General features: G+C 49.3%; 2 protein-coding genes across 2 annotated transcripts; one reads left to right on the top strand and one right to left on the bottom strand.

The window, feature by feature from the left end:
• Positions 1-765: 765 nt before the first annotated feature.
• CTAM01_14502 (peptidase family M28) lies at positions 766-3,279 on the top strand (the record flags this gene model as incomplete). Its single annotated transcript, XM_060530502.1, has 7 exons — positions 766-1,277; positions 1,338-1,455; positions 1,505-1,592; positions 1,666-2,182; positions 2,246-2,567; positions 2,622-2,674; positions 2,730-3,279. 7 exons carry the CDS (start codon positions 766-768, stop codon positions 3,277-3,279), a joined length of 2,160 nt encoding a protein of 719 aa, XP_060374950.1.
• A 208-nt stretch (positions 3,280-3,487) lies between these two features.
• CTAM01_14501 (CFEM domain-containing protein) lies at positions 3,488-4,951 on the bottom strand (the record flags this gene model as incomplete). The annotated part of the gene is made up of 6 exons (XM_060530501.1): positions 3,488-3,876; positions 3,931-3,998; positions 4,056-4,444; positions 4,497-4,601; positions 4,658-4,839; positions 4,900-4,951. The coding sequence occupies 6 exons, from the start codon at positions 4,949-4,951 to the stop codon at positions 3,488-3,490; spliced, it is 1,185 nt and encodes a 394-aa protein (XP_060374949.1).
• Positions 4,952-12,301: the final 7,350 nt, after the last annotated feature.

The raw sequence follows: 12,301 nt of genomic DNA, 5'->3' as shown, positions 1-12,301 counted from the left end.
TAGCCTCTGGCCTGAGTCCTGACTAGAAAAGACTAGCCTTCGACGGAGGAAAGCCATCTTCAAGAAGTACCTCTCCAAGTTGCTTTGTTTGTTCAGACTGGATGAATATTCGATGTCACGAATCACGCTATCATGGATATCCCGGACATTCCGGATCAATAATCATTCATCGAACATCGAGTCCAGCGGTTCAAGATTTCCGATAACGGCTCGAAGCGTCCCGAACACTCCGAGCTCACCCTTCGGTTTCTCGAGCATACATGGCCGATGGCATCTTTGCAAGAAAGAATGCCAATCAACTCATCATGCGCGTGACTACGTACGCCAAGCTCTACCCCACGCTTGAGATCACTAAATTCATATTACCCCTCACTGCCAGCCAATCCTCCGAAGATATAAGCTGCAGTCTCGTTGCTTGAAATCGGCTCTTTCACCGCTGGCTCATGTTGCATTACATGAACGCTACGCCCGATAGGAAGTTCGTAGGATGTCACGTAGGCACCATGAGGTGCGGACAACGCGGGCTTTGCAAGTGAGATTGGCTCATGGTATTGGTCGAAGAAGACTCAATGGTCTTTCCTCGGTTACTGCCTTGATTCTGCATGCTTATGGAACTTTTGAGCCTTGTAAGAGGGGCTCATGATATGACGAGCATACGGTAATCCTCAAGACTGCATGTTTAAAAGTCAAGTAACTTGATCATTTAAAAACACTGGATCTTCTAGATCATCAAGGGAATCAAGGGAATACTGCGGTAGTTCCATTATGCGACAAACTCTTCTGTCATTGGCCTTGACGGCCACAAGTGTCTACGCTTGTCAGCGTGACTGGGCAGCGCTGAACCGCCGCATCAAGAGCCACAGTCACCACGATCATGGTTACAAGAAACGAGACATGGCAGTGGATTACCCACCTTCTCTCACGGAATACGAGTCTATACTTGTGAACTCCTTTGATAGCAAATCGCTCGACGAATGGTCTCACTACTATACGTCTGGAGATCATCTTGGCGGACACAACCGAACTCTAGCTGAGTGGACGCAACAAAAGTGGATTGATGCTGGCTGGGATGCTTCCATTGAGGAATATTGGATCTGGTATACTGCTCCTCTTGAGACTACCTTGACTTTGAATAGACCCGATGGAAGCGTCCACAATGTCAGTTTAATCGAGGACATGCTGGAGGAGGATCCTACTACTAGCTATCCCAACCGAATCCCGGCCTACCATGCCATGAGCGGAAGCGGCAACATCAGCGCCGAATATGTTTACGTCGGGTATGTTGACCCCAGAACCACGAAATAATCGCTGTTAAGGGTCCTAACTTTTGGGTGCAGTCGCGGACAACGCGGAGATTTTCAGGCTCTAAAAGATGCTGGGATCGAATTGGAAGGCAAGATTGCGCTGTCCATGTACGGTGCGATTTACAGAGGAACCAAAGTGAAGAATGCACAGGTATGTCTCACTCGTTCTGCGGGATGGTTCCAAGAAGTTGACAATTCAGGACAACGGCATGATCGGGGCTGTTCTTTTCACCGATCCTCTTGATGACGGAGAAATCACCGTTGCAAACGGCTACCTTGCGTACCCAGGTCAGTCCAGAACGGAGCCCCGTATGTCAGGTTCCACAAAGACATATTTGACTAAGACATTGGATGACTCTAGATGGTCCAGCTAGAAATCCTTCTATGATCCAAAGAGGCAGTGTCCGTTTCTCCTCACTGTACTCAGGTGATCCATCTACAGTCGGATATGCATCAGAGAAGGATGGCCCTAGGAATGATGTGACTCCTTACAACCCAACCATTCCATCTGTGCCCATTAGCATGAAGGATGCGGTGCCATTGCTCGCCGCTCTTGATGGAAGCGGCTTGTCCGCTGAGCAGGTCAACCGCAGCAGCTGGATTGGTGCACTGCCGAACATCACTTACAGCAGCGGTCCAACACCAGGTGCCACCCTTGATATGGTCCATTTCATGAATCAGACGGTCGCTCCCTCTTGGGATGTTATTGGTATCATCAATGGAACCCATCCCGACGAAGTCCTCATTATCGGGAATCACCGCGACGCTTGGGTTATTGGGGGTGCAGCGGATCCAAACTCGGGCTCTGCAGTTCTTATAGAACTTTCCAAAGCCTTTGGCAAGCTTCTGGACAAGGGATGGAAACCCCGTCGTACGATGTATGTATGCTGCTTCTGTGTTCCTTTCTTCATGCAAGGGAACAAAACTGATTCGACTTCTAGCATCTTGGGCTCTTGGGATGCTGAAGAATTTGGCCTGCAAGGGTCGACTGAATGGGTCGAAAGCCATCTGCCTTGGCTCGTGACGAACGCTGTCGCCTATTTGAACCTTGATGTCGCTGTTTCAGGCCCCCGAACTGCTCTTTCTGGGTCAGGCGAGATCCAAACGGTCGCCATTGAAATGATGAAGAAGGTTCTTTTCCCTGAAGGTTGGGGGGTTGGACCAACCTTGTACGACATGTGGTTCAACACTACTGAGGGTGAGATTGCTCCTCTGGGAAGTGGCAGCGATTATGCTTCCTTTTACCACAATGGCATTAGTGCTGTAAGTCTTCTGAAATACCCCTGACGAGATAGCTGAGACTGATACATAAGTAAGATTGACATCGGATCAGACGGAGGCAAAACTGACCCGGTCTACCATTATCACGGGTAAAGCCATGTCTTTCACGTGATTCTCATGACGCATATGACTGATGGAGAGTAGACACTACGATTCTTATACCTGGATGGCAAAGTTTGGAGACCCAGGCTTCAAGATTCATCGAGTAATGGGCCAGTGGCTCACCTTGGTCGCATATCACATCGCCGATGATGTGATTATCCCCTGGGATCTGCCCAATGCCGGACGCGTGCTACGAAACCATTACGAGGATCTCAACGACACCGTCGCCGGGGACTATCCCAGCCTAAGTCTATCACCCATCCACGACGCGATTACCGAGTTCGAGACCGCAGCCGAGCGCATCGCCACAGTGGCCAAACAAGCCCTCGCTTTCAACGACACGGTCCTCATCAACGTTATCAACGGCAAGTACCGAGATTTCTCGCGTGGCTTCGCAAGCGCCGGCGGTCTCCCTGGACGCCCGACATTCCACAATGTCATAAGTGCTCCCGGTCTCGATAACGGCTACGGCGCCGATGTCTTTCCCGCCGTACAGGATAGTCTGAGCTCTGGCAATGAGACGCAGGCCCAAGAATGGGTAGAGAAGAGCGCATCTGCAATCTCCCGCGCAGCAGAGATTCTTGGCATCTGAAATGTATAGATCTGTGTGTTCTGTTTTGCGTTTTTTTAATAGTATCTTACATAATGTGGATTGCATCTCAATACATCGCTCCAAAGAAATCTGAACATCAATCTGCTTTGCAGTACAGACAGGGTATTATCGATACTTTTCGCGCTCCTTCGCCAGTCCCATTAACACCGACAATGCCGTGTACGAATACAGGTGGTCAAATAGACGTTTACCAATCACTGAGTTTGCTTCCTTTCTGTGAGTCTCCGTACAACGAGCGATCACGATCGCTGGGAGAGATTTGCAACAAGCTATCGCTCGTAGTCAATCGCCTTAGCGGAACCCGGTCGGGCGTCAGGGTAGCGAACGAGTCCTTCTTCGTAGAATTCGCTGTCGAGCTCTCGGGGAGATCATCCGTCGCAATGGTCGCAATGTCCTGAGACACAATCTTGACGTTGCCGGAAGCTCTGGTGGAAGTTCTATTCGTGGAGATATTGGTGACGTAGAGTAGCTCGGGGAAGAGTCGTCGGACGAGAGCTCGGGCTGCTGGCATGCATGCCACGATTGTTCCAACGCAAAGCTCGATGTGGGACCATAGTGCCAGGCCAAAGAAGTCGTCTATTCATACGTCAGGAAGAGGAACTTTGAAAACCAAGGGTTACGTTAACTTACAGGTTGGGTTCCATGATTTGTTGAACTGTGCTACACTGCGCAAGCGAACGGCACTGACAATAGTGATGCTGTAACATGCAGATTAGTCGAAAGACATAGTAACAAACGAGGGTGGCTGGACTCACAAGATGCCAACGCCAAACATGGACATAATACCGGCTTTCTGCCTCTTCTGCAGGTTGAGCTTGTAGATCTGCGTGGCTGGTAGAACCAGCATCCAGAGATCAAGAGCGATGTTGATGGCCGCATGAGAGAGAGCCATGGCCGACAAGTCAATGCAATAACCGGGATGTCTGCCATCCCATCCAAACCAAAAGTAGCTGAGAGGTTTGCATTGGTTCAAGTTGACAATGACAAATGTGACGCACACAACAATATTGAAGATGTGCGTCGCCCACAAGATTCGGCGGAAAGTCTCGGTGAGTGCTCCGAAGATGCGTATGTAGAGGAATAGTATCGACGCTTTGATGACGGCAAGGGTCACAGAGTAGACAATCTCAAAAGCGAAGAAGCCCTGAAGTTGCGAGTTAGTCATGTTCTCAATGTCGTTGGGCTCTCGAACTTACCCTGATGAAATTTGTAATCTGATCCACCGTGAGCGTCCAAATGTCTTTTCCGAATCCCTCTTGCCGTCCAAGATGTGTGGCGACCAAGAACGCAATCATCATTACCTTTGTAATCAAAGGTTAGCGAAGACCTCACTTCGGGATCGCTCCGCTAGACTTACGTATGCAAAGGTAATGGTCGTATCGTCCAACCCCCAAGTCGATAAACCTATCCATTTCGTCGCCAGTCGCATGGCAAAAAATAGTGTCACCATTCCGAAGAGAAATGACGGAACCCATGCGATGGAAACGCCTTCATCATGATAAGCGAATCCGCAGTCTTGCCATGTTCGATTCTTCGTGACTAGCAGGCCCGTGTTAGCATCTCCTGGCATCTTACAACAAGCAGCCATGATATTCTTACTCAAAGCTTGCTGCACGCTGCACTGGACCCGAACGCAATGGATCACAGCCATGTTATAGTTCATGTCTTCGCAAAGACATGTCGAATTACTGAACTGGCATGATGTATAGTCGAGGGGTTCGAATAGGCATGGTAACTTGGGTAACTTGTCAGCACCTTCGAGTAAGATTTAGTTCCTAATTACTTACTGCGCAATCTGGCACATCATCGTAGAGGCCATACACTAATGGCAGGCTCGCCAAGAAAGATAGTAAAATAAGATATGGCTTCATCGCAACAATGATATGGTTCTCGCTGTGGTATCAAATGGTGTTGTGATCAAATCATGACGGAAGTGAAGGCGTCCAAGGACTCGTGGGGGTGCGTTCCGGTGAACACCAAAGTCGGGAAGACCAGCAGTACGAGATTGGGCAGAAGAAGGGACGAGAGAAAATTGTGCAACCATGAGAGGGGGAAATACCTGGGAAGGATAACAAATATGGATGAGGGTACGGCTCGGATCAGCCGCCGGGGAGGACGGGGCGTCGTCGTGCAAGCCACGGCGGAGATGGCAAAGTAGCCTTCCGGGTGCGGACAAGTCGGCCCAGACCACTGGGGCCGTCATCTGAAAGACTGCCTGATGCTGGGAGGGGAAGGGGGTGGAGGGGGTGGGCGTGTTCAAGTGTCATTCGCTCACACGCTTTCTACGGTATCCCACGTTTTCCATCCGACCTATGACTGCCTTGGGTGGGAAGGCCATGGTTTCCTGGTGTGACTTTACGGCTAAACCCTGAACTGAAGGACAAGGTCTCAGATGCCCGCGGACAGATGTCCTGCAGATAGGTTTCCACTTCTCTGGCTGAGGTGCGGTCAACGCCCCAGAATCTGAATCGAGGGGACGATCGGAGCCGGGCAAAGGCCTGAAGTCTGTGTGGATTGGTCGGTCGTTCGCTTAGTTAAAGTTTGAGAACCTTCACGAGGACGACTTCCGTCTTCTGGAAATCGAAAGGCCAAGCACACATGTCAAGACCGCCGAGGAAGGCTCGCCGTCCGTATTCTGGTGTTGGCGAAAATGAGAAGCGGTTTAACCGAATGCGGCTCAAAAATGCCTTTAAGCCTCTTTTTCTCTCTCGCTCTCTCTCTCTTTTCCGACTACGCCCCATTCTGCGCCTCAGTAGATGCCGAAGGCACAGTCGAGCTTGACCATAGCTCAGAGACACAACTAGCTCCGATTTAGGCTGTGGCGGCTTGTCGACTCCATGTCGGATCGGCCGCTAGGCCTCGAGCATCCCTTTCAAGAATGTGTTGGGGCCGGGCATTATCACGTTTCGGGGCATGGCTCGCGCTTGGCACCGCAACGCGAGCCCTTCCATTCTTTTGATGTGAAAGTACACTCTTCCCCTTTGCCAGCGACGTGCCGATGATGCCAACGAAGCCTCTTGACGCAAGAAAAAGCCGGCGTCAAGAAACGAGAAGAATTGCCGTTGAACCAAAGTTCTGGGAAAATGAATTCCACTTAGACTCACGATAACTTCAAGGGCAGGTCCCATCACGGCATCCCACCACAGCTCAACCGGGCTGTACAGCTTCTTGAGTGTGCCCACCATCTAGGATGGAAGATTCAAGTGCTGTCAATTGACCGACTCGTAGGGCCCAAGCAATAGCGTAAGCTGACTGTGAACTTGCGTACCATGGGTTCAGGATCGAGACCATTTTCCTGACCTCGAAGGTCTCCTGATGTCGGACTTCCGACTTTGACAAGTGTTTCCGGGAAACAATATGATGCCATGCGACCGGATATGGATTTGATCTCATCAGAGACACGAAAATCTTCAACGAAAGTTACGAAACCCTTCCAAGCGCGTTGTCTCTATGTACACGGCTGCCGGGCACGCTTAAACGCACCCGGCATCCGTCAGCTGTTTTCCCCCTCCTCAGTCTTGACCGAAAACGTGTATACCCGCTTGGCAGATTCCGAGGTGTGCCATTCATCCGGCAATGATAATGTAGCATTCCTGAGGGGGGTTGAGGGCGACAACAAGAAGACCGGTTTTGTGTAACCGAGCTTATTATCGACAGGCTGAAGAACTACCTCGAGGAGTAAAATTCATCCATCGTCACACTTTTTATGACAACGGCTCCCCTCGTTTTCGGCACTTTTTCGCTGGCTCTTCATGGCCTAGACTTTGCCTGTGTGTATAATGAGTCTGGAACGTGGGACTGGACAATATCTTATCTGATCAACCGTCCTGCGTTACGCATCCATTGAACAAGCAACGAGGCATGTACAAGATGTGGAACCTGAGACCCTGGCCGGTTACAGCTCCCTCTTCAAGTCATCCATATGGTTCATACATGTGTCTAGACCTCCGGGCCGCCATTTTCGGACCTCCTCCAAGGTTTCTGTGGACGGTAGGATCACGTACAAATGACAAGCAGGTCCTAGTATCGACACTTTTCATTGCTCAAGTTATTTTCAACTCATGTTCTGACTTCATCCATCGAGTGAATTTGTGCTACAAAGAGCAACCATCTGCTGATCCTCCATCATTATCCGGACTACCGGAGCTAAGAGGGCAAATTAACTTGAACGTATCATCGTGTCCACCATAGATATGGGCGTAGGCTACAGGCGAAGGGTCGAAGGCTAAAACGCCAACAGCCGAGCCTGGATGACACCTCCCCGTGTCCAGGGTTTATCTATGCCCTGATCAGTACACTTGACGGGGTATAAACTCGATCCGGAAACCTGTGTGGCACTACTCCTTTGGCAGTAGCTGCCCCCCCTGGTCTGGGCGTCTATCCTTCCCCGTAAAGAAGACTTCGACTCTAAGACTCGGGCCCTCCTCCGATCCACCAATATCATCGAGGCAAAGCTCAATAAGGCTAGCCATCCGGCTTTTGTCCGCCTGTGGGAGGTTCCGTGGTCGACGACTGTATTCAGCTGAGTACTTGGATAATTAATCCAACCCTCAAAGGCTGTAGTCTCGGGATGAAGGTTTAATTCTCATGTTCGGTTGTCCGATATGATCGTGGAGAAGATACTCGCGCCTCTTCTAGCTCCCCCATGTCGCCAAGCTCGACAGATATATCAAGTGATCAAACTCATGACAGAGAAGATTTTTCCACTTACCAATAACTAGAGCAGGGGTCTAGCCCGGTCTTTCGGCCACTTCCGCTCGTGTGCAATGTGATTTGGGTCGTGGCTGTTTGCTTCGTAAATCGTATCAAGTTCGTAAAGATCATATCTTGCTGACCTCCTTTACCTCAAACTACCAGCTAACGAAGGGTGTTAGTGTGATGATTTCAGTCACGCTTCAAGCCTTGAGTAGCCTGAATGTTGCTCCATTGACAGGCTCGATCCGTAGGCTACCTTACTAGTATGGTAATGGCTTTTTGACTCATCCAAGGTGATCACCTTCCTTGGCACAATTCGTTTCTTAAACTTGCGCAGCTGACATAAATGTTCACGCCCCAAGACATACATCAAGTTCATACGATACTCATGTGAGAAGGAACAAAGTGTTAGAGGTCATAAAGGTTCCAGCCCTAATTGCCTTGGTAAGGCGATGCTACACATACAATTATCTTTCAATTCGTGACTAGTTTTAGCCGCAGTCCAGCTTTCCACCATTCACAACGACGATACTTATATCCCAAGACCTTATGATAGGTACTTAGTAAGTAAGTATCTCTGTTGGTATCCCTATTACAGGGTAATTGGTTCGAACCGTGGGTTGACGAAGAGATCAATTGAACTATATGAATTTCTGCGTAGGTGTAAAAAGGGGGTTCCAACCGTAGGTTGGGCTGGCTACGATAATCGTAAATAGGGCCCCTAATTGGCCCCTGCGCAGTCAGCCGTACGCCGCGGTCGAATTGGACTTCCAATCCGACAATCTCAGATAGATATAGCAACTAAACGACGACTCGAGTGTGTGTGTGTGTGTTGTCATCTCCGGAGTTCGCTCAATAACCTCGGGGACTAATACAAAAGCTTCAGTAGGGCTGGGGCATGGAGAACGAAGTCATCACCGCTTAGCGGGCTCACTGAGAGCTCAATCTTTCTACCAGTTCAGGTCGCTTAATAACCCCCCCCCCCCCCAAGTAACCGGCCTTTCCAACGCAGTCAAATTGATATCATATTGACCCCTATAAATAGTTGTGTGTCGATTGCAGCACTCCATAATTTCGTTACAACTGCCAACACTACCTCGTCTTGATTCGTGCTATAAACACGTCTCCCAATGTGCGAGGGGTTTGGATATAATATAGAGCCTGTTTATCTGTGATAAGGTATATAATAAAACGCTTTACCGAGAGTTACCCGAGCCATCAGCAGAGGCAGAAAAGAGACTAAATACGACGGGACACGACCTCCCTCGTAATTGCCCCTTTTTCATCATTACCACACTCACATAGTGTACATCGAAGCACGTCCTAGTGATGTCGCCGAAGATATAGGCACTATGTCAGCCGAAGTAAATTCAATGATTTACACGTCAACAGAGCAACCTATCAACCGGCGGTGAGTCCAATAATCATATCAAAGTAAGTGAGTTTGCACTGTGAAGGAAGGAGGAAATCGTCAAAGCCCATCCATTTCTACCTTCAGGTAAGTGCCCCTAAAGGAACGCAGCTGGATGACAGGGGCTAAAGGCTGTCTACAAAGCGCAAATCACTCTCCTTATTGATCTTTTTTTCTTTTCTTAGAATATTCTGGAGGGTCAAGTGTGTAATTAAACGGCTGTATTGACATAGTTGAGTTCTGGGTGGGTCCCCCTTTTCATCCCAACATCCAAGCCGTCAGAACTATGGCCTCTTTCACCTGGATGGCAACCACACAGGGCTCATCCAACATCTCTATTTACACCTTTTTTCTCAATGTGTACCAGCCCTGGGGGACGCCCCGCGAACGCCATAGCCGAGCGTTTAAATACAGAGCAGAAAACCCCCTAGGGGGGGTGGGATTTTCATAGGGCCAGGGTTGAACCCCTTAGCCCGAACTTTTAGGAGAAATCTTCTAGAAATAATTTAGTTTTAGTGATCGCATGACGTTCTTTCAAAATGTGCATGTTTTGTTGTCATTCTGCTTTATTTTGTGTTTAATAGAATTTCATCGTGTGTTGTATCCGCGGAGGGGCGAGCCAAAGACTTTCACGAGCATGTCGTTTGCCGTCAGTCATACTGTAATGATTGGCAAATGATAGAAGGAATTGATGGGCTTTCCATTTATTCCTTCTTCCATATAAGAATCCTACGTAATTCAACATACGTTTGCTGAGCTTCGTACAGGCCGAGAGGTTTCCCTACTGACATGTATACCAAAACTTTAGACGACTTCAACCGCTGCTTAGTAAGGAAACGCCACTGACTGTCATACTAAGTCCTGTTATTAGCTCTGCAATGGCAGAATCGGCGCACTAACCCTCGTGCACCATCTCGACTGGACCTCTACTCCCACCTTATCTCTTTGCACAAAATCGACTGTAACCCTGATGTAGGTGTACACCTTTCTTCATATGTGTCAGTAGGTCGTCCGCGAATTCGATTCAATATCTAATGGCAGCTTACGGCCTCGGATACGCATTGCGACTGGGTGGGCGGGAAGCTTACGTGTATTCTTTGATAGTCTCAGTCAAGATTCTGGCGCCACCCCAGACCGTGATTTATTCCAGGTGTCCCGAAAGGCCGAGGCTTGGTGTCTCGGGCGGACAAAGACTGAAGAATCTGCAAGACCTTGTGCTACATAAGCTCTCAGTCAACAAACGGTGGGATAAGACAAAGTTTTATTGCCTCCACTCCCACTATATCTCTGTCTATGTAGGAAGGTATCGTTCAAAACCCTTTGATTAAGGTAAGAAAAGGACTCTGAAAATGTATAGTTTGATAGACATTGTTTGCTCATAGTTGGATCAACTTCAGGTTGGCATACCTTAGCTTTACTCGTCGACCACGACCGTAGTCTCATGAGCACCAATGGCTGTTGCAACAAAAGCAAGGGACTAGCGACATGTATTAGTCAAGCGGACGCACCATCGGCGGTTGCCTCGTAGACATGTAACAGACCACTTGACTTTTAAGGGCACGTGTGTATGAACTTCTCATTGCTTCAAGTCGAAGCGGAACGGTTACGCCTTCAATCTTCTGGTTCCATGTAAAGTCTTATGTTATCTAGTGGGACGTTGCGACTTACACGCTTTGGCGCCATCTATGGGAGCTGCAATCAAGGGTCTTCTATTCACGAAATCTTTGGTATCAGACGGTCTGGTCAGGTTGACAGCATCGAACTCACGGCCCCAAAGCGCCAATCACTGAAACTTACTACGCCAGCGGTTGTAGATCCTTCATGCCATTTCTATCTTGATTGCCCAGAAATGCTGGGGGGGTGTTCGAAGGTGAAAATAATCCCTCGAGATTGTCTCAGTTGGGAGGATGATTGTTGTTGTAACAAATCTGGGCCCATTTTTGCGTCCATCCCTTCCCAGCCTGCCGGTAAACGAGCACTGCCCACGTACACGAGTGCTGTCTGAGCGCCTTTTGGGGGCTGTTGAGCTTGGGAATTTGGCCCGCGGATTGCTGATGTACTCGACGATTGTTCTGAATTAGAAACAAGTCACTGTTTGTTGGACACATGTATTCAAGGGAGACTGTCGCCGGGAGAGGAGACCAGCCCTACTGAGCTGTGAGCAGGGGGCTTGGGTGGAAGGACCCAAAGAATGCAGCTCCCGCCAAGTTTCCCATTTAACCCACGAAGAAATAGTTCGAGACCCGACTCCCTTAGATGGCGAGCCCGTGTCACTGGTTGCATCTTCGGTTTGGTTATCACTCACTTGTTCCCCGTAACAGGATGAGTTGACCAAACTCACTCATGGATAGAATGGTTCCACTCACGGTAGCCAGCTCTATCCGTAGAACGAGACCCTGAACTCCACACGATGAATCCTTGCAACTCGGCGCGCATATGGAGACGAGATACCTAGGTGGACCCATGGGATGTCGTAAGAGGAGCGTGACTAGCATGCCCCCAGTGACATTCAAGAATTGCTAGGGCAAAAGGGAGGGTAAAAAAGTGAAATACCTAGCTTCCCGCACTAGCAGGCATGGGGCCAGGCCTTTTCGAATTATTCGTGAATCCAGAGCGCGCAACAGCAACGTGACACAGCGGTTTTCGGTCTCAGAATGCCCGGGACATTCTCGAGTGTCTGTTTGGACTCTTCCGTCATGGATTACTCCAACGAGACAGTGCAGTGGCTGCCATCCTTGATTATGAGTGGTCGGAGGTTGCACCGAGAGACATACTAGCCCAGCCACGGGAGGGCAGGAGAGTGAGAGTGAGAGTGAGACTCACTTGGAAGCTGAGAGTGAGAGTGAGAGTGAAAAGTGAGAAATGCCATGTTTGGGGCCATGGAGCTTGGGCTCC

This window comes from Colletotrichum tamarilloi (genome assembly GCF_030869305.1).
Source record: "Colletotrichum tamarilloi strain Tom-12 chromosome Unknown Scaffold_124.1, whole genome shotgun sequence".
NCBI classification, from domain to species: domain Eukaryota; kingdom Fungi; phylum Ascomycota; class Sordariomycetes; order Glomerellales; family Glomerellaceae; genus Colletotrichum; species Colletotrichum tamarilloi.
The sequence above is the reverse complement of the archived record's forward strand: the minus strand, read 5'-3'. Positions and strand labels throughout refer to the sequence as shown.